The sequence below is a fragment of the Gekko japonicus genome, unplaced genomic scaffold (genome assembly GCF_001447785.1).
Source record: "Gekko japonicus isolate JY-2015 unplaced genomic scaffold, Gekko_japonicus_V1.1 scaffold790, whole genome shotgun sequence".
In the NCBI taxonomy this organism is placed as follows: Eukaryota; Metazoa; Chordata; class Lepidosauria; order Squamata; family Gekkonidae; genus Gekko; species Gekko japonicus.
The window spans coordinates 549,329-571,094 of NW_015163626.1; the positions used below are offsets into that span (position 1 = coordinate 549,329).

Below are 21,766 nucleotides of genomic sequence, written 5' to 3' on the forward strand. Positions count from 1 at the left end.
TTCCCCCCCCCCCCATAGCTAGCAATCCAAAACAGTCCAGTGGAGCCTGAGTGGTGGGCGTTGCCTTCTGACACACTTCCGTTGATGTCAGGGGGTGTGGCATATGCAAATAAGTTATGCTAGTAAGTTATGCTAATGAGCTCCTGCAGCTCTTTTTCTACGAAATGACCCCTGGTGGTTACACATACATCCTGAGCCAACATGCTGTCACAGTACAGAGGAAATTGGGGGCCTAGATAAATATGGGGGTTCAATCGCATGTTCAGCTACACAGATGTTAAATGTAGCATGAGAAGAAGGGTGGGTGCCATGGCAGAAAAGCCCGTTGTGAAACCAATACAACGAGATCTAGAAAGATGTGGTCTGTAACGAACACATAGGCTGGATGGTGGTAAGGTAAACAGTAGTGGGTGAGGGTGGGAGGGGGTGGGGGAATGGCAGCGGCGGCCGGAGGCCTCTGCATCCCGTTGCTGGCCCTGGAGTGAGTGAGGGGGAAGGGACCCGGCCTTCAGTTGCCGGCCCAGGAGTCGGTGGTGGGGGAGGGGAAGGGAGCGGGCGACCGGAGGCTTCTGCCTCCTGGAGCCTGGAGAGGGTGGGGTTTGCAGAGGGGTGGGACCTCAGACAGGTAGAATGCCATAGACTACACCCTCCAAACCAGCCATTTTGTCCTGGGTAACAATTGCTGCCAATCTCCAGGTGAGGGCTACAGATCACTCACAATTACAACTGCTCTTCAGGTAGCAGAGATCAGTTCCTCTGGAGAAAACAGTGGACTCTGTCATTATACCCTGCTGAGGTCACCACAGCAAATTGACACTGTTTGCCCAAAGCCAGAGCACTCCCCCAGAGCCTCTTTCTAGATCCCGTTGTATTGCTTTCACAACGGGCTTTACTGCTACTATATATATAATTTCTTTATTTGTATTTAGGACATTGAACACACACATAGACCAAAAAAGCAAAAAGAAAAAAAGAAAAAACATTGTGAGAAACAAAAAACACAACAAAACAAACACACATTCATACAATTCCAACTTCTTTAACAAAATCTGGTTGCAGACATATTCCAACTTTTCTCATAGTATAGCCATTCTATTTATTATAAACATCCGAATACTACTCTATCTTTACACGCATCTATTCATAGTCATTCCTCGTTTATTTAGCCAAGACTGAGCCAGTTTCTCTCATTCAACCACCTATAAAAATTAAACCAATATTTATCAAAATTTTCATATCCTTTATCTTGTAAAATAAATGTTAATTTCTCCATCTCTGCCACTTCTAATATTTTGGCAATCACATCTTCTCTGGTAGGGGTTTCCTCATTTTTCCACTTACTAGCATATGTAATTCTGGCTGATGTGGTAATCTGCATCACTAAATAAGTTTCCTTTTTCTTAAGTGTATCTGGTATGAAATTTAATAAAATTTAATAAAAAACATTCCGCACAGTTGCCTGAGGTGGCAGGTGGACACACTGGCTAGCTCGTGCTCCGGCAGGGGCCACGTGAAGAAGGCCCCGACTTTATAACTGGCCATCTCTAGATAAAGCCTGCTAGATTTGAGTACACAGGGGCATCTTAGACACCAGCAAGTTTGGGGGGGGGGATGAGCTTTTGAGAGTCCAAGTGTCAGCAAGCTGCCATGGTGTTCTGTGTTACTGGTACCTCGGTACAGTTGTTCCCCCCCCTTAGCCTCTGCGCTGTTATGTTATCCTGCTGTAATGCCTAAGCCAAACAACTGGAGGATGTGTCGGGGGAGTTTGCTTCATTGCCGGCTTGTTGCTTTTCTCGCCTGGGAACTGCTCCTGTGTTATGTGTTTGAGGTGTGGAATGGAGTGAGGTCCAATCAGCTTCCATATGCAAATGACCTTGGAACGCTGGGCGGGACTGCACAAAGCAGCCAGTCAACCCAGCCAGTGTCTCTGAGTGGCATTTCTTCCGGCCTAACACTAAGGATGTGAAATTTAGAATGTTCATACTGAATCTGTTCATACTGAATTATATATAAGGAGAGATTATATACCATTATATAGTAAGGGTGGATGCTATGGCATTATATACTCCCCTCCCCAAACCCCACCCAATCCAGGCTCTACCCCCTAAATCTCCTGGCGTTCCCCAAGCCAGAGTCAGCAATCCTGCCTGTTCAGGATCCCCATTCATGTCTTCTGAAGAAATAGGCTGAAGGTCCACACAAACGAGCACTACAGTGTCTCCTTATCCTTTAAAGTGCCATATCATATTACAATAGATCTTGCCTCTCCCCTTCCAAAAGGGAAGTGTGAGACATTCAAGGGAACTGGTCTCTGTAGGCTGGAGGTCTGTTGTAATTCCGGGAGATCTCCAGGACCCACCTGGAGGCTGGCAATGTGGGAGGTATGAAATCCTATCCACGCGTTGCATTCGAAGAAGCAGGAACTGGTTTATGGAAGCTGATGCTGGAATAAAATGTTCTTAAAAGTTCAAAGTGCTTCAAGACAAGAGTAGCTGCCACAGGCTCAGGCGGAATCCATAGGATGGGGCTGCCTTCTGCCAGGGAGACCACTGCACGCGCCTTTGCCTTGCTTGTGAAACGTACACATTTCCCAGAAGTTGTTGCGATAAGTTTTTAAAAAAGGGGGGGGGGGGATTTTCTCCAGGCTTACCTTCTCCTTCCTGGCCAAAAGGGATGAATCCAGGCGAATTGTGGCGCTGGGGAGGGAAACGGGCACTGGGGGGCGCTGCCGAGCAAGCCGTTCCAGCCGAACGCCGGGCCAAGGGTGAAGAAGGGGCGGGGACGGGCCGGCCAGCTCCGGGGAGGCTTTTTCTTGGAGCGTTGCGGCGGCGGGCGGCAGATGAGAGCGGCGGCGCGGCAACTCATGAAGGTGTTTGTGACGCGGCGGATCCCCCCGGAGGGGGAGGCAGTCTTGGCCCAGGCAGGCGTGTAAGTGCACCGCAAAAGGCCACTTCTGCTAAGGCGGGCCGGGGGGGCGGGTTGCGTGTGTTGTGCAAGTCTCCAAGCGGCTTCCGGCCCCCTTCTGACTGTGGGTTGATTTCCACCACCACCACCCAGCCGCACGTGTCCTCGAGAGGCAGAAAAGAGCAAGAGTTCAGGAGCGTCTTAAAGACTTAACAGAATTTGTGGCAGGGGGGTGAGCTTTCGTGAGTCACCACTCGCTTCTTCAGATCTGATGAAAGCTCATCTCCTGCCACAAATTCTGTAAGTCTTGAAGGAGTTCCGGGACTCTTGCTCTTTTCTACAGCTGCAGACAGACGAACCCTGCTGCCCCCGCCGTGGTGTTTAACGTGTCCAGCGCTTCTGTTTACCTGGCTAGGAAAGTGTGGGGGCAGCGGGCAGCAGTCCTGCGCGGACTGACTCTGGTCGAAGCCCGCTGGACAGTCCTACGCAGAGTGACTCACTCCAGGCTTGGCTCGACGGTTTTAGCTGGAGTCAGTCTTCATAGGATTGTTCAGCGCATTCATCTGGGGTCACTCTGAGGCTAGCAGGACTGCCTTGGGTCCGTGGCGCATAGTTCCGGGGGGGCGGGCGGGGTAGCTTTGTTGAACAGGAGCCTGTTGGCAGTTTAAAGACTTGACAAGACTTGGTTTTCTGGACTAGAGTGGTCTTCTTCAGATGGCATTGGTAGCGTTTCAGGAAGTGGGCTCTAGTCCTCAAATGATTGTGCTGAAATAAAATAGTTTTTTAAGGTGCCCACAAGACTTCTGTTTACTTCAGTGGCGCAAGACTTCTGTTTACTTCAGATGGGGGTTTAGGTGCCACGAAAAGTGGGATGCACGCACACTTTTTTTTTGTCCCACGTTAATCAAACTGGGTTTACCCTCTGCTGGTTTTGGTCCTCACAGGAGCAGTCCGGAAAAACCAGAGAGTTGTGGCAATACAATTTTACAATACAATTTTCAATACAAATTACAAAGTGAAAATAAACAACATGTAAAAAAATAGAAACGACTTACTTCGAAATAAACACACAAACCAATTAGCTAATATAAACACACGTTTCAGTGGTTTCTGTCTTCCTGGGTGGGAGGAAGAGGGCCCCTCCCCCCATTGACTCATCTACCTTGAAAAAACGTGCACATTGCAGTGAATTCTTGGGCACATTCTCCATTCACGTGGGCCTCTGGCTAAGAGATGCAGGGGATTACTGTTGTCCCAGTGCCGACCTATGTGCCATTTGGACTCACATCGCTCAGTGCCGGCTAATGTTTAACTGCATCTTGTTAGCAAGGACCTCTGCCTCTGATTAGAAAAAGACATGTGCAGCAACCAAGGGGTCCCCTCATTTCGTCTGGCCACAGCATTTGCAGCTCCCACTGACATTTCCCATCCTTTGAGTTCTCTGACTGACCCCTTCCTCCCCCTCCTCCAGTTCTGTGGCACGCAGCGACAACATGAGAGAGGGGAGGAGGAGGTTGTCTTGTGTCATGTTGAACTATGGACTAGGCCAAAAGCTGTGCAAGAGACTCTCCGCCTTACATCTTCAGTGTTCCCTCTAAGCTGTGGAGTCTTGTGAGCAAAAATTCTTCTTTGTGAACTGCTGGCATTAAAGATGTGAGTGAGCCGGAGGCTAAAAAATTTTGAGCTAGCTCACACTAACTCAGCTTAGAGGGAACACTGGACATGATGCCTCCTTCCCCTCTGCCTGGTCGTCTCCACACATCATAGAAGTTGAGGGAGAGTAGAGGTGTGTGTGTGTGGGGGGGTGAGGTTCCTCTTATACCTTGCTGGGCTTTGGGCACTGGCAGAATGAAAGAGAGTTCCTCATGCCTTTTGCATGAGCTCCAGATCTCAGCGGTACCAAGACCCTTCCCCTCTGCAAATTGTGGAGATTCGGAGGAAAGGATCTGCATATTCTGTTCCACATCCTGGAAGGGGTGTGCCAGAAGACCCTGGGGCCTGGCTGGGAAACTGGCTTCTGGGGGCCTGGCCTTCAACAGGCTGGTCTGTTGAAGGGCTACTAGCCCAAATGATCCGAGTAGCGTGTGCCTGCTTTGATACTGTGAGAAAAGAAAGATCTTTCACATGTTGTGGAGTTCTTGCATGTCCGTTGCTACATCAAGACCGTTTTATGCAGAGTCAACTGACTACATTCTGCATGTCCCATTTTCCAGATTTGTGGGCTGGATCTTGCAGAGATTTTCTGCTGAACGGCTGGGGGTGGGAATCTTTGCCAATTCCCCCTCCTCAGTGCTGGCCTCTGACTCCCCCCTCATCATGTTTCTGGGGTTCCCTATCCCCAAGGAGCGGCATTTTTGGCTGAAGGGAGGCAAGGAAGTTCCCTTCAGCAGAGATTTTCCTCAGGACCTGGGCCTATATCTAGAGTGTTTGGTTTACATACTTGGACTGTCAGTTTTTTGCTTACCCTTTCCTTCTAGCCTATGTGTCCAGACTCCAGATTTAGGCCTGTGTGGTATGTCCTGTGATCCCTAAAAGGGATCCTTTAACAATTTTTTTTAAAAAAAAAACCAAACCCTAGAGCAGTCATATGACTTTCCATAAATGAAGGAGAAGGGGGAGTACACAAGGTGAGTTAATACATTAAACCCCTGTAATTGAAAAGAACACTCAGGTTCTGTAAGTGTGTGCTGGGTTTCTTGGATGGAAAGCATGAAACCATGAAGTGTTCCTTGCTGAGGCACTCTTCATCATAAGTTAAGAGGAGGAGTATTAATCTCTTCAGCACCCCGGCCTGCTGAATGTGGACTATCCCAAACCGAGGGATTTCCGCTCATTCTGTAGTAGTTTGATTTATTAAGAGAAAGCCTCTTTCATTCAGTTCTCTGAATCTGTCCCTGACCACTACTGTTTTGTTGTGTCGAAAACTGCTGTTCTCATTTCCTGGTTTCTTACCTGCACAGAAGCCCACTTGACGAACATCAGTTACAAGGTAAGTGCAACTATGTTTTCCACCAATGAATTATAGTCTCATCCCCATTTAGCCGAACCTTTCTGAAGTATGGAAGGAAGAGTTCATAAAATGTCAAATAGTATGCTATTACTTATCGTTAAAAGGCTGGGTTATCATTAATAACATCATTCCCTATTGCAGTAACACACCAGTAACAAAATAGTCTCAAAGCAAACTGTTGTGGCCTTATTTTACAATCCCACAGATGACATTTTGTCCTTCAGTGATTAAAATTGGTTCCAGCAGATTAATCGTCTTAAACTTTTGATTCATCTACGGATTGAAAAGGATGAAAGGTTGCAGCCCTTGGGATACAGCGCCCTGTTCTCATCTGCTTTGAGTGATTGTATCTTTCTTGCTTCCTTTAAAGCTGCAGCATCCAGCAGTGGGATTCAGATGAACCTATCCCACAGTCAGAGTTGTTAGCAAAGGTTGCGGGGAAGGACGGACTCCTGTGTCTTTTGTCTGACCGGATAGATAAAGAGGTTCTGGATGCGGCAGGTGAGTGTAGATAGCCGCCTACATCTGAGACCTGCAACTCAAGAGGGTGCAGAACTGTGACCATCTTAAACAAATATTAATGTGCCTGGTATCTGCTTGCAGGTTTAATGTGGATTTGCTCACTTTCTGATGGTTCCCCATTGCGAATCCCCCCATACAACAAATTGCTGCACTAAAATGAGGTTAATATTGATTCCTAGTTTATTTCAAAGTTGCAGGCTGGATTAGTTACCATAGCCAGCCTCATGCTTCTTGTCTCCTCCTTGAGGTTTATAGATCCAGGCATTTCTGGATAATCTGGCCAAATGTTCCCTGTCTCTGGAAAAATATTGTACCAGCCAGATCCCTTGATTTTAGGTTTTCATATTTGTGACAGTCTTTGCCTATGACTTCCTCACCCATCCTACAAAGAAAGAACCCCCCACCCCCGGTCTGGATATTAAATATTAACATGACCGGTGTCAATGAACCTGGGGATTTACCCATCCCTTGCATGGTGTAAGGTGCTGTACTGGCACAGCAAGAAAATGCAGATTCTGACAAGCTTGGCAATTGGTACATTGGTACATAGCCAGTTTGGTGTAGTGGTTAAATGTGTGGACTCTAATCTGGGAGAGCCAGGTTTCATTCCCCACTCCTCCACTTGCACCTGCTGGATGACCTTGGGCAAGCCATAGTTCTGACAAGAGCTGTCCTTGAAATGGCAGTTCTTGAAAGAGCTCTCTCAGCCCCACCTACCTCACAGGGTGCCTGTTGTGGGGAGTGGAAGGGAAAGGAGTTTGTAAGCCCCTCTGAGACTCCGAGTGAAGGGCTGGGTATAAATCCAATCTCCTCCTCTTCGTTGTCATCTTCTTCGTGGGAGACACTCCTGGGATGCCTTTTGGAGTGATTACACAACAGTGTGTTGGTGCACGTGCCCCCCTTCCCTTTACCCCGATGCAGATGATGCGGCCAAATAATAGCTTGGAAGCACCAGCTCCATGCAAGTATCTTCTGTCCATGCATGGGGAGGGGAGCAGGATGAGATGTTGCCAGGGGGGAGGATCCTACCCAGTCCTGCTACCACTCCACTTAGCAAAGGTTGAAGCCTTCTGCCTGCTTGGGCTGGAGGAAGTCCCCTGGGAGGAAGGTCAGATTCACACCATTGTCTGTCTGCTCCTCTGCCGATCTGACATCCATATGTTGGCCGTTGCATTTGGGTCTCAGCTCAGAGGCCAACCTGCATACGCTTGATTAGTGTGACATTTACCCATGGCCTCCCCAGTTGTGAGGGATAAAGGTCATGAAGATTGGACCTACCTGTGTTAGGCTGTACATCCATAGAGCCCTTTGTGAATGGGACATCCAATATTGCTGGTGGGGAGTGTTTGACAGGCCCCTCCTGTGTGTGGCGTTGGTATAGGGCTACGGCAGTCAGAACTAGCCTGAGATGAGCCCAGTTCAAGGCAGGCTCTTGTCTCAGGTATTTCCCAAAGATCACAGCAATTGCAAAAGTTGATAGGCATAAAAGGATGCTTGCACAGTGGGGCTTTGTGGCAGAAACTGTCTGGCCATGATGTTTTTGGCTTGAAAACATCTGTGCAGAGTTTAGCCATGGGTAGTGGGACCGTTAATCCAGTTAATCATTTAACAGTTCGGCTTCAAAGCGGTTGACTCAGTTTAAATACATTTACGTATTGCAAATGTTATAGCCTGCATATATGGGAGTTTTAAAAAGAACCCAACTTGCATTCACTTTGCAAATGAAACTGGCAACCAGTACCCAGATAAATGTGGGGTTTCAGCTGTACGCAGACTGTACCTGCATTCAGTGGAACTTGTGAACAGGGCTACTGAGCCAGACCATTGGTCTGTCAAGGTCAGTATTTTGTACTGTGGCTGAAAGCAGTTCCAGGGTATCAGAGGCTCTTTTAGATCATCCTACTGCCTAACCGGAGTTAGTGGGGATTGAACCAGGGACCTTCTTCATACAAAGCAGATGCTTTCCCATTGGCCCTTCCATCTACTTTTCTAGCTTTTGATGCCCAGCAGAAGAAAAAGCCCTGTGCTACATTTTCTTTTTTCTTTTTTTGGCCCCCCGGAGGGGATTTTTTAAATTTTCGTTTTTATAAAGACAACAAATCTACAATGAAAATGAGGGAAGGGAACTACATTTAGGGATAAAGAAAAGAAAACCCACTACTATCTAAAATCCCAAGAGAGGAGATCCTCAACATCTCTTAAGTACAAAGTCAGTTCTAAACTCGCTAACAATTTTTTGAACTTAGTCAGATCTACTATTACAACTTTTGAATCTTAAATTAACTGTTAAAAAGAAAAACCCCAAAGCATCTCATTACAGTCATCTCTTTTCAAAGGCACAATACAGAGTCCTTCAGCCTTCATTTCTTCTTATCCTGTCTTCTTCGCAGTTTATAAGGACTTTTAGGAGCCACTTCTTCCTTCTCTGACAGAGAGTCCTCTCCAGAAGACCCCGAGTCCAGCTCGCCACTGGACTTACTGTCCTCTTTATTGCCTTTCTCTTGCTCACCCATCTGGATTTTCAAAAAGTCCCGTGCTTTGGAAACAGAGCCTATCTTTTCCTTTTTATCTTGAAGTTTGAAGGTTACGCCCTCTGGATACAGCCACCGATAGCTGATTGCATTTAAGAAAAAGGATTAATTCTTTGTATTTCTTCCTCCTTTGTCTTATTTGGTGTAGTGGTTAAGTGTAGAGCCAGTTTGGTGTAGTGGTTAAGTGTGCAGACTCTAATCTGGGAGAACCGGGTTTGATTCCCCACTCCTCCACTTGCACCTGCTGATGTGACCTTGGGTCAGTCACAAGCTCTGGCACAGCTGTCCTTGAAAAAGAGCAGTTTGTGTCAGAGTTCTCTCAGCCCCACCCACCTCACAGGGTGTCTGTTGTGGGGAGGGGAAGGGAAAGGAGTTTGTAAGCCGCTCTGAGACTCCCGAGTGAAGGGTGGGGTATAAATCCAATCTCTTCTTCTTATTATTTCAAATGGGATGTCTTTAAGGATCCTGATGGTGCTGTCCCCGATTTTCGAGGTTGTCCCCATCGTCGCTCTCAGGATAGTATCCCTCACATGTCTCTTTGAGAATCTCATTACTATTTCCCCAGGCAGATTATTCTTTTTTATATATACGGAATATGACCTGTAGGCCACATCCATTTCGCTCATCAAGTACTCCGCTGTCAAATCTGTCACCGGGGCTAATGCTTCGCTCAGCATTTGCTTCAGATTCTCTCCTTTAGATTCTGGGACACCCTGGAATCAGAGAACCAAGTTTGCCTTCTCCATTTGCAGCTGTAAAAGTTGTTCCTCTGTGGAGACTTGCTTCTTTTCCAATTTTTGTTCCTTTTTCTTCACCTTTTGAGTAGTGGCGTCCACTTCTTTCACCTTCTCAGCTGTTTGCTCTGTAATTTTAAGGGTCTCGTTGATTTGTGCTTGCTGGGTGGTGATACATTTAGTCATTGTAGACAACTGTTCCTTGATGTTAGTCATCTGTTCCAGCAGGGGGTGCAGAGATTCTGCCAACATTTTAGCCCGCTCGGTTGTTCCTTCCGGTTTTGGACTCTTTCCTTTCGCTTTTAAAAGTTTCTCCTTCTCTGTCCTCTTCCCCACCATCTTTTATCGATTGTTTACTTTCGCCTCAGTTTCTAAAGTCTCTGAATGTGCGCTCAAACGCTTATACACGCCTTGGTAAGTTTTACTCAACAGATTTCAACGCTTTCGCTTCCGCTCCCCCTGTTTTTCGCTTAAAGGTTCGTGCGCATGGGAGGAGCCCATCCCCCCGCTCGTTTCACTTCTCGGTCTGTGGGGTGGGGAGCTTTCTTTTTAAATTATCATAAACGCTTTATTCTGACTCACGTTCATTCTGGTCTTCCAACCTCGTTTAGTCTCTGATTCCACCGCTCGATCCCCAGCGCTTGTCCCGGTCAGCGTCACTAGGTTCCATACGGACACTCCCAGGAGGGACCGTCGGGGCGGAGAGGCTCCTCAATTCCCCAGCATTGCGCTGACGAAGAGGCGACCTCTCAAAAACCCCATGGCTAGAAGCCCTTCGCCGGGCCTCATGGGGGGCAACGAGCCTGCGTACCCCCTCCTTCCCGCTCGTGTGCAGCTCGCATCCCCGGGAGGTCCAGGAGATGCGACTGCTCAGCGTGCCGCCATCCACCGGAAGTCAGCCCTGTGCTACATTTTCATTATGTTTGGTGCAAGAAAGATGGAACTGTCTGTGCAGGAATCAACCATTCCACAATCCCACCTCCTTGACACCTCCTTGTTTACTCACTGGGATATGGGTTGGAGCCCACCAGCTTGTCTACTGGTGCAAGAATGAGGAGGGGCACCTTTTGACCCCTGAAAGGATCATGGCAGAGATTGTGGCTAAAAGGCTGCGTGGGACAGGTACTGCAGTGCGGGAGGAAATGAGGTTGTCTTTCCTCCGTCTCCTCGTTGTGCCCGGAGAAAGGCTGCAGGATTCAACCGTTTGTGAATTTTTATCTTTAATTTTAATTTCCCTGGACTGCGGGATTCGATCATGGGTGATTAATCACACATATCCATGAATTCAAGCTTTGCAGTCCGGTTTAATTAGCTAAAAGCTTCTGTTTCCATTCTTGGGTTTAACATTTGTAGTGCAGTCAAAGCTTTCTAAGCTGGTATCATTGGAGATCCCAAGATGCTGGTTAGTTATGGTTTTACGGTAGCCAGGCCAAGACCCGTGACCAGCTCCTCCCTGGTCTGAGACCAGGCAGAGGCGGAACAGGCAGTGGATCTTGGTGGGCTCCCAGCTACGGGTGCCGGTGCCCACGCAGCTGGAATGAGTCTGCTGCCTCCTTTCTGCTGCACAGCTGATTGGTGGCATGGGGGGAGGGAGGGAGAAAATGGGGAGGAGTAGTGGGAACTCAGCAGTGGCTGGGCACCCCTCTCTCGGCAGTAGTGCAAGCTGGCAATGCCCGTGGCTGGGACTTGGAACTGGCTCCCACACTTCCTTGAGAGCAGGCAGGGGGCGAGCATGCTGGTTAATTAATCGGGCTGGATAACAGAGTGTTTACTGTAGGGATTTCCCCCCCTCATTGTTAGCATCATCTCAAGAAAACATAATTGAAGGGTTGCCAGGGCTCTTTTTGTAGCAGATACCTTTGCATATTAGGCGACACACCCCTAATGTAGCCAATCCTCTGAGAGCTTACAGAGCTCTTCTTACAGGGGCTACTGTAAGCTCTCGGAGGATTGGCTACTTTAGGGGTGTGTCGCCTAATATGCAAAGGAGTTCCTGCTACAAAAAGAGCCCTTCTGTGCACTTGTTGGTCTGACCAGCAGAAATCTGGCTAAACAGTGCAATCTTTTGCAGTCACTTCTAACTCATTTCATTTTTAATATCGTTAGATGCTGCAATTAGCTTTGGTATTTGATTTGCTGGTACGGCTCATGGGTTCATTCTACTTTCTTTTGGGAGAGCATGTTAATAACATGCATGCACCCCTTTTTTGAGTGTGTGACCTTTATATTTTACAGGGCCAACCCTTAAAGTAATCAGTACATTGTCTGTGGGATATGACCATCTTGCAATTGATGAAATCAAGAAACGGTAAGACTTACAGAGATTTGAGCCTGGGTGTCCCAGACAGACACTCGAATCACTACAGAGCCAGTGTGGTGTCGTGGTTAAGAGCGGCAGACTCTAATCTGGAGAACCGGGTTTGATTCCCTGCTCCTTCACAGGAAGCCAGCTGGGTGACCTTGGGCCAGTCACAGTTCTCTCAGAGCTCTCTCAGCCCCACCTACCTCACAGGGTGTCTACTGTGGGGAGAGGAAGGGAAGGAGACTGGAAGCCACTCTGAGGCTCCTTCAGGTAGCAGGGTATAAAACTAACTCCTCCACCACCACCACCACCACAACCATGCTGGCTCTCGCATACGATGGTTGTCATGGGGGGCCTCTGAAAGCTTATAGCTTAGCACAAACCATGGTTTGGTGTGATGTCTGGCTTAAGCTGCTGATTCATTGGTTGTGGATCGAGGGTTCTAATTCTATGTTTTAATTGGTTGATTGTACTTACTAATTTATGTAACACTGTCTTTGGAAGTCATGTATTGAATGACAGATTAGAAAGCTGCAGCAGTCCTAACATTGATTACCCAGTGTACCCTCTGCCCCATCTTGACGTCAGTTGACTTAACCCAGCCAAGCATCCTCTCAACTCTTATTTATTTATTTTATTTATTTTTCACATTTGTATCCCGCCCTTCCCAGTGGTCTCAGGGCGGCTAACAAGGGCAGGGTAATTACCGTGCCATAAAACATAATATAAACATTCAAATTAAAACAATGTTGCTCAATCAATTACTGAGTCCAGGATGGAAACAGCACCGTTCCAGGTGGTACTCCCATGGTGTTTATACCCAGTGGAGATGGCGTGTTAGATCTTCTTAAGGTTTTCCAGGTTCTTCCTCAGGCCCTCGTCAGTAAATCCAATACGGAACCATGACGGTGATGGAATAGTGGGGGGGGGGGGGGGGGGCGGCGGCTCCTACTCAAAGGCCTGGCAGAAGAGCTCCGTCTTACAGGCCCTGCGGAACTGTATAAGGTTATGGAAGAGAAGGTGTCTTTCTCCTCCCCTTTATATAAGGGAGCGTGTTCCACTTGGGCTCTGTTTTTTCCATAACGCATAACATGATCCTCCCTACCCTTTTTGAACAGGAAACAATCTTGCATGTTGGGCCTCCATACTTCACAGCTGAGGTGTCTTGGCCGTGTGTGCCTTAGAAATACCTCCGCCAAAGCAATGGCTTTCAGAAACGGACGTAATGTTTTAAGCAGGCCTGAGCAGCACAACCCCCCCCCCCAGCCTAGCCTCTTGTGGATCAAAGAGAGAGGACTCTGACGGCCTCTTTTAAATTCTAGCGGGATCCGCGTCGGGTACACGCCAGACGTCCTGACGGATGCCACTGCTGAGCTCACAGTTGCTTTGCTCCTAGCAACATCTCGCCGGCTGCCTGAATCGGTGGAGGAAGTAAAGAAGTGAGTGTTATGTTTGGGCTCTGGATTCTGGAGGTGCCCAGCTGGTCAGTCGCCACGGATTAGAATAGTTTTGGTGTGTGTCTGTGGGTGTGTCACGCCTATTTAGCCGTCTGTCTTATTCGGGGAGAGCTGGAGGTGATTGTAGCATATTGGCAAGGGCCTGGTTCATCCATGCAGGGGATAAGGATCGTGCAACTGTCCCTCGACTGTACAGACTGCAGGGAAAGGCCCCCCCCCCACCAACTGAGTTCACTCCTCTGTGCAAAAGAATCCCTTGTCTGCAGAGAGCAAGATGTCATGGAGGAAGCCAGACTAAAACTGGCCTCCGTGATATCTGGTTTCCTTTATGCAGAACGTTCTTTCCACAGAGGAGTTATTTAACCACTTAACTTCCAACCTGTAGTTTGCAAAAGTACAGCCCAGATTCACCTCCTGGAGGTTTTGTATGAACCACATCGGTGAGACTGAACCGAGGAATCCCTGCTTCAAAAACTGTCTTTCCCGTGAACTTCATAGGTGACATTAGGCAGCTCTAGTTTGCTCGCCTTCCCTCCCACCTCCCAATCTGCGCTGTGCTGATGATCTCAACCTGCCTTACTGGGGTGTTACAAGCATGAGTGAAATAAGGGACACGAAGGGACTCATGAAATAAGGGACTCCTGCAGCAACCAGTTCCCAACAGCTTTCATTCAAAGAAGTAAAATTTATTAAGGTGAGAGTATGCAGATATCTAACATAAAACACGTGAAGCAAACAGTTACACATTGTTCAAGGAGACCCCCTGATGGCCCAGGGCCAATCAGAAGCCAGGTAGAAGCCCGCCAAAGTAACGGGTTACTTTTCCCAAGAGAAATACTATACCAGGTCCTGAAGGTCAGACAGAGATAATGGAAACACAGCAGAAAAGAAACTTAACATTCCAGAGTCACCCCCACTCCCATAGCAGCCAGGGCTCGAGAGAGGCCTAGCTGACAAATATGTGGTTGTATAAAAAATGCTGTATGGGACCCCTGGTTCTAGACACTGTTCGTTACATTCGAGTGGACCTTTAGTTCCATGCTTTGATTACATTAGAACAGATGAGCACAAACTTTTCCATGGCCTATGGGGGGGCCATATCTTGGCATGGGGCTGATCTGGCTAGGATAGTTGAGCATCCGTCTCTGCTTGTTGTAAACAGGAGATCTTCATTCTAGTGGCCGTTTGGTGTTTTGTAAGTTGTGGCTGAATATGTGAGCGAGGGATCAGTGTCACCTTCTCCCTTAATCCGTGTAATTGCTGTGGGGTGTGGCAGATACTACATTTTTTAAGACAGCGTCTGTGGGTTGCCACTGTTTATTGCGAAGCTTAGTAAAGAGCCTGTCTGGGATAGGCACTTATTTGTCTTACTACTGGACTGGCCATGCCTGTGAGCAGGGCAGACCCTCTGGCATGCCTTATCTAGCGCCCCTTCATCTTTTTTATTTCTCTTTTGCAGTGGTGGCTGGACGACATGGAAGCCCCTCTGGATGTGCGGCTATGGGCTTTCTGGCAGCACGGTTGGGATTATTGGCCTTGGGAGAATAGGTAACCATTGTTCATGTCTTAATCTTGCCTCCCAATACAGAGCTCAGAATGGCATTTTATCCTCATAGCTACAAAGAGAGGTAACTCGATTGAGAATAATTGGCCCAACCTTGTAAGTTTCTTGACTTAGGTGGAATGTGAACTGGTTTCTCTTCCTCCTGCTCCACCATGTCCCAACTCCAAGCCATAAACCAGTACTCCATGGCGTTATACCACATATTTTTTCAGGGTGTGATAGAGATACCCAAAACAGACATACAGTGGCAATAATTAATAATAATTATTGTATGGCAGTGTGTGTCGTATAACCAGGAGATCCTAAGATTGTCTGGCAGCCAGAAGGTCTAGTTCTTTTAGTGCTATGCACCACTAGGTGGCAAGCTAGACTGATTTTTAAGACAAGAGACGTTTCAGAGGTGGTTTTCCATTGCCTGACTCTGCGTCATTCCCCTGGTATTCCTTGGAGGTCACCCATACAAATACTAGCCATGTGCAGCTGAATGTATGATTGAAACTGCACATTTATCGACTCTTTCATACAAACAGATGTATGTATGTACATACAGGATGTACATGTATTTGCTGTAACATGTGATCGAAACTAGTGTGTTTAAGACCTTTAGCAAACTACTTGTCTGTATTCTAACAAGCTGCAAGGGGGGAAAAAGTCGACCTCTTAAGTAGTTCAGATACGTAATTCAGATGTGGTGTAACATAATTCTCTGCCCCTACCCTCTGACCCAATTCTGTAAGTGCTGTGAAAAGACTTCTCCCCACAACAGCCGGTTGATCAGCTGCATTGTGTTGATTTTTTGCTTTGAGCCGTCCTGTAGAACAAGAAAGCCAGTTGGCATGTGTGAGTTTTGTGTGCCCGTGCCTTGACGAAATGCTAATGCAGTCTTTGGAAGTAGTACTTCAGTGTTTTCAGCAACAAAGGCACCCTCGAATAACGAGGATACATCCTGCGGTCCTTTTGCTTCCTGTTTCTAGGGCAGGCTGTAGCACGTCGACTAAAGCCATTCGGAGTAAAGAGGTTTTTGTATACTGGACATCACCCCAAGCCTGAAGCAGCAGCAGAATTTGGAGCAGAGTTTGGTAGGAATCATACCTTGTACTTACCATTGGGGTTACACTGAACTTCCATAATATTTCTAATGAGTCTTAAATAATCTGCAGAGTAGAAAACCTGAAGTTTAGATCTGTGGTATTTTGATAATCGTAATGACAAAGAAGACATTTTAAATTGGGAGGGAGTATCATTCCAATTTTAGCGAGCACAGGGAGGGAGTAATAAATTAGTAGATTTAGAGTCACACTTGTAGAAAATCTAGGGGAAGTCTCATTAAAAGATTTGTACGCATGAACCATTGTATCAGTTTAATGATACCTTTAATGTTCTTTAATTCTTGGTCTCAGTCCTAAACAGAGTTAAACCCTTCTAAATCTACAGAAGTAAATGGGTTTAGGATTACACTGTCAGTTATTACAAAACATTACCGGAGCAATGACTCAACCCCTTCACTAGTCCAGATACTATGACCTGGTCTAAATGATACATTTACTATGTTGCCGATTGGTGAGGTGATATGTAGCATACATATTTGCCCTAAATGCACTGTGTTGTATAAAGGATTTTTTAAAAAAAAAAAACAAAAAAAGTTCCAGAGGTCATTACCACTGTCTAAAGGAAATTGGAGAAGCCAGTACTTTGAAGGAAAACCATAGACAGAGAGAAAGCTTGACAGTCTTAATTCTTTCAGACAGTTTGAAATCAGAAGAGAGTGCCCAGGTGGATTAAAATACCTTGTCCCCATGAGCAGAATGCAAACATTCAAAATGCCACAGGCAACAACAACAACAAAAAATGTCAAAATCATTGTGGAATTCTTGAGGTGGATACCTGAACTGGCAAACTAACAAGCCACCAAATGAACATGGTATCCTTTATAAACAAATTTGTTACAGGAAAACAGAAAACTCCACATGGTGAGTGTATCATTTAAGCCAGGCCTACTTCCCATCGAAAGAGCTAAAAGAAATAGAGTGTTGAGATATTCTAACAGCACTGAACATAACCTTCCGGGGAGGGGGGAAGATTTGGTAAGCTAATACTGTGTAAACAGGACTAAATCATGACTAGTTCTACAGAAGCACCTGACAGCTGTTGAAAAACGCAGTGACTGAGTGCTAGTAAAAGCAAGCAAACCTTTCAGTCCCTGGTGAGTGTTCCGTTTTTTGTTTTGTTTTCGTTTTTGAAGTACCGCTTGCCATCCTGGCGGAGGAGTCCGACTTCATCATCGTAACTTGTTCTCTGACACCTGATACCCAGGGCATGTGCAATCGGGATTTCTTTCACAAGATGAAGAAAACAGCTTTGTTCATCAACTCAAGCAGGTGAGAACATAGGCAACCCATACAGTTAAATCCAGTAGACCTTTAAAGTTCAGGGCCCCTTCCCATGACAGTTTCCTCCCGAAAGGTCTTCCATGTAGCATGTTTAAGGCAACTGAGTCTAAATTAGTCCAGAGACTAGTTACTCTCCTATATTAGTATGATCACTAGCATAAACCATCTCACAGTTTTTTTGCCATCAAGTCAAGCTGACTTCTGGTGACCCCTGGTGAGGCTTGAAGGCAGAGGATGCTCAGAGGTGGCTTGCCATCACCTGCCTCTGTATCCTGGCCCTGGTATTCCTTGGAGGTCTCCCATCCAAATACTTGCCAGGGTCAACCCTGCTTAGCTTCCGAGATCAGGCTTGCCTGGGCTATCCAGGTCAGGGCAACCATCTCACAGTTTGAAGGGTCTTGCTCTACAGTCACATACAATAAAATATGTATGTTTGCCTAGTTCAGCATCCTGTTTCACAGTTAACAACCAGTTGCCCTAGAGGCCTTTCCAACAGTGCCTCCCAGGTTTGCTGCCTCTGTATACAGATATTCCTTTTACACACCATGGCTAGCAGCTGTTGATGGACTCTCCTCCATGAATCCATCTAGGCCCTCTTTTAAAGCCATCTACCGTGCCTTCCCACACCCAAGAGACACAGCCACACACATCAGTGGTACCAGGAGCTTGCTTTTGAAGATCACAAGTTGCATTCTTTGGTTAATGCTTAATCAGTTTCACTGCCAGGTGCTTCACAGGGAGAACTGTATATTCAGCTAAGGTTTTGACTGCTTGTTGCTTCTCCATGTGTTAACTCCTGTCCTAATAATGTGGGAAGCGTTAGATGTTCCTACACTGGTGCCCCATCTCTCTGCTGGCATAAATATTAGCATGGAGGCTCCCTTGGGTAATTTTTGCCCTTGCATAAGGGACAGAACTGGAAAAGCGGCAACCGTAATGTCACTTGAGTAGCCTGGATCAAGACTGAAGCTCCATTTTACACATGCATTTCCCTGTACATGCTGACACTTGACTGTATGAATGGATTCAACTGAAAACTCACTGCATTTGAGATTTTGTGAAACTTGTGGTGATCAGTGGTGCTGGCCAAGATGGGGGTGGGAATGGAATTTTTAAAATTTAAAAGTTTTTAGCTGCCTTTCTTACAGGAACTCAAGGCAGCTTACATCAGAATGGAGGGAGGGGTGTTGCAGTTAGTAATAGCACAGATTGTTAAGAGTCTATGTAGTACCACTCATACAGCTATTCCCTTAAGCAGAAATTTGTGAGTGATAAATCAACAGTTCCTCTACTGCCATCTTGTTTTGAGAATATTGTGGAGGGACAGTAGAGTCTTTTTGTGTGTGTGGCTCCTTTAAGGATAATAGTTTTCGGGATTTTAAGTATGTGCGCTTGCTGCAACTGAGTAACAAAGTGACCTGCTCTGGAATTCTGGAGGGACACGTTGACCTGCAACATGCTGTGTATTCTTGCTGTGTTCCGCCAGAGGTGCTGTGGTGAATCAAGATGACCTTTATGATGCTTTGGTCAAGGGCCACATTGCAGCCGCTGGTCTAGACGTTACCTCTCCAGAACCACTGCCTCCTGCCCATCCACTCCTTTCTCTGAAGAACTGTGGTAAGATGTCTTAATTGTGCAGAGATATTTCTGCACACCCATCCCTGGAGGACAAACTGGTGGCTGCCAAGCATTCAGCAAGCCTGTGATGATTGTTCTGTTTATTCTGTTGTGCTGCACTGGGTAGGAGGGAAGGGAGAACATGAGGAGAAAGGCTCACTGTGTTCTTCTAGGAAAGAAGTCCTGGAGTACGTACTCTGCATTTAAACAGTTCTCAGTCTGAAGCCAAGAAAACAGAACTGCTGGAGGTAGCGTGCCTTTCAGCAAAATGTGTGCGTGTGGTTCTCTCTGCTATATGTTCTGTTTTTACAGGTTGGGGTAGATAAAAGCAGCTGTTTAAGGTTGTGGTTTCAAGGCTTACTGCATGCATCCTGGCTAGAAAGTCAGGCAGATTTCAGTAGATGAAATGGAAATGACTGGAGTTGGGACTCGGTTGTTCCCTTAGGCAGGGGTGCGTTTGTGTGACAACCTCTAATTGAAAATATAAAAACCAGTAGCTGATCAAACATCTAACACCAAACAGGAAGACACATGTATCTGGGAAGGCAAACAGCAGAGGGAAAACACAATAGTCATGACGACATTAATAAAACCATGACGACATTAATAAAACCGGATTTTAGATGATGCATGTGGTGAAAGGGGTACAAGCAGAACACCTTCCCAGGGCATTTTCTTTCAGCTGAAGAGTCCCAGCTGTGGTGTTAAGATTCGGACACTTCCAAAATGGAGGCCACAGATAGTACTGTGGTCCAAAGCAAACCCCTCAAAACAAAAGCTGTATACTAGAACTCTACTGTATACTGTTTTATTCAAATCTGGCCCTCTATTCTACCTAGGATGCAGTCAGAAGTTCCTGTGATCTGCTTTTCCCTCCCCCTTAACCCCCCCCCCCGTAGTATTTGATATTGCTATATATGGCTTTCTGTGTAGGCAAGAGAGTTCTCCTCCTCAGGCTTCTGAATAGCCATAGTCATTTTCCTCCTACCGTTTAAGTATACCTTTACTACAGTAAGGGCTGGAGGCTTGTTGTGTTCCAATTTTTATATCCAGTACCGCATTCTGGAGCTTTTTCAGCATTCCACACACTAAAACTAACTGGGAACATTGGCTTGTTGTCTAAAGATAACTCTCCCCCCCCCCTCCTGTTTCCTTGACCAGTGATTTTGCCTCATATTGGAAGTGCCACCTATGCAACCAGGAATACCATGTCGGTGCTGGCTGCCAACAATCTTCTGGCTGGGCTGAAAGGGGAAAGTATGCCTTCTGAACTCAGTCTGTGAGGAGGAATACCTGAATGGGGCCGAGAGTATGCATTCAACCGTAACCGTTACTTGGACTGCTTGTTGTCTTGACCCCCCAGTGCTTTTAATTAAAACACTTCAGATGACAGTGGAGGTTCTAGTTTCTGTATCATATCACAAGGTGCTACTTCTAATCTACTCTGTTTTTAAAGAGCAATATTCAAAATACTGAAAGCAGCAACTAGATCCTAACCAGAAAAATGTGCAAGCAAATCATTTTTTGGGCACTCAGGGTTAAACTGGAAACAAGGCTATTAAAAGCACAGGCTGAATATAGCAAACTTACAGTCCAATTCTGTGTGAATGTTTACATGGAAGCCATTTTCATGGGAGTTCAGTGAGGCTTACAAGCAGGGAGATAATGAGTAGGATTGCATCTCATAACCAATGTGCCCTGTAAACTGTGGAGTCTTGTGAGCAAAAATTCTACTTTGAGAGAGCTACTGGTATTAAAGTTGTGAACAAGTGATTTGGCTACTGCATAGTTTGCTCTGGAGCCATCCTTCCTGAGCGAAGACAAAAATGTGTGAGCTGGAGGCTAAAAAACTGTGAGCTAGCTCACACTAACTCAGCTTAGAGGAAACACTGCTCATAACCCTCCCCCCTCTTTACACCACTCTGCTTCAGAAAAACTAGCCAGTTTGGTGTAGTGGTTAAGAGCGGCAGACCCTAATCTGGAGACTTGGGTTCGATTCCCCGCTCCTCCTCTTGAAGCCAGCTGGGTGACCTTGGATCAGTCACAGTTCTCTCAGCCCAAAAAATAAACCTACCTTATATCAAAGAAAGAGCTATAAAGTTTTAGGCTGCCACATAATCTTCAGATCTCTTGGCTACACCACACCCACTGCCGTGCGATAATTACTTCATTAAATTATTTGTAAAGCGCCTATCTTAACCACTTCCAGCCTTAACTGTAGAAAGACTTGAGTATCCATTAAGAAAAGCCTACTGGCACCATACTCTCCCTTTCTTTGCTCAGTGTGTTAGCAAAGAAACCTGATCTCCACTAACCACAGGGGCTTCGATTGTGCTTTCCAGCTCTCAGCCACGAAGACCACCCATGCTGGACTGATGGTATTCCATTGCTGATAGCTTCACTCCAAAACAAGGAATATCCATGACACTACTACACTAACTTCTCTATCAATGTCATTCTAATACAGATGCATGTTTCTAATCTTGGTCATCATAGGCCCAGCACAAGAAATAGGCACTCACAACTGCAGGTGCTCCAAAAATCCTTCAAACTCCACAGTTTCAAAACATCATTCAGACAAAGGACTCAACCACAGATTGGCGTGAATGCTACAGTCATACAGGAATTGGCTGAACAAGGTCTTTTCCTCTCCAAAGGAAAGCACACTTCCATAAAGTCATCTCGAAACTGGCACATGAGTCAAGTTGCTATTTTAATACTTTAGTGCATAGGAG

At 46.4% G+C, this 21,766-nt stretch overlaps 1 protein-coding gene across 1 annotated transcript; it reads left to right on the forward strand.

The window, feature by feature from the left end:
• Nucleotides 1–2,792: 2,792 nt before the first annotated feature.
• GRHPR (glyoxylate reductase/hydroxypyruvate reductase) lies at nucleotides 2,793–20,535 on the forward strand. The gene is made up of 9 exons (XM_015407492.1): nucleotides 2,793–2,928; nucleotides 6,285–6,415; nucleotides 11,937–12,009; nucleotides 13,326–13,442; nucleotides 14,920–15,008; nucleotides 15,999–16,103; nucleotides 17,267–17,402; nucleotides 18,901–19,031; nucleotides 20,193–20,535. The coding sequence occupies exons 1-9, from the start codon at nucleotides 2,840–2,842 to the stop codon at nucleotides 20,312–20,314; spliced, it is 993 nt and encodes a 330-aa protein (XP_015262978.1). The 5' UTR covers nucleotides 2,793–2,839; the 3' UTR covers nucleotides 20,315–20,535.
• The last annotated feature ends 1,231 nt before the right edge of the window (nucleotides 20,536–21,766 follow it).

What these genes read in the sequence shown, in the direction of transcription:
- GRHPR (XM_015407492.1), top strand. Translation starts at nt 2,840, where the DNA reads ATGAGAGCGGCGGCGCGGCAACTCATGAAGGTGTTTGTGACGCGGCGG. An exon ending in TCGGTGGAGGAAGTAAAGAA is followed by an intron (nt 13,443 to 14,919) that starts GTGAGTGTTATG and finishes TCTCTTTTGCAG; the next exon opens with TGGTGGCTGGACGACATGGA. An exon ending in TTGTTCATCAACTCAAGCAG is followed by an intron (nt 17,403 to 18,900) that starts GTGAGAACATAG and finishes GTGTTCCGCCAG; the next exon opens with AGGTGCTGTGGTGAATCAAG.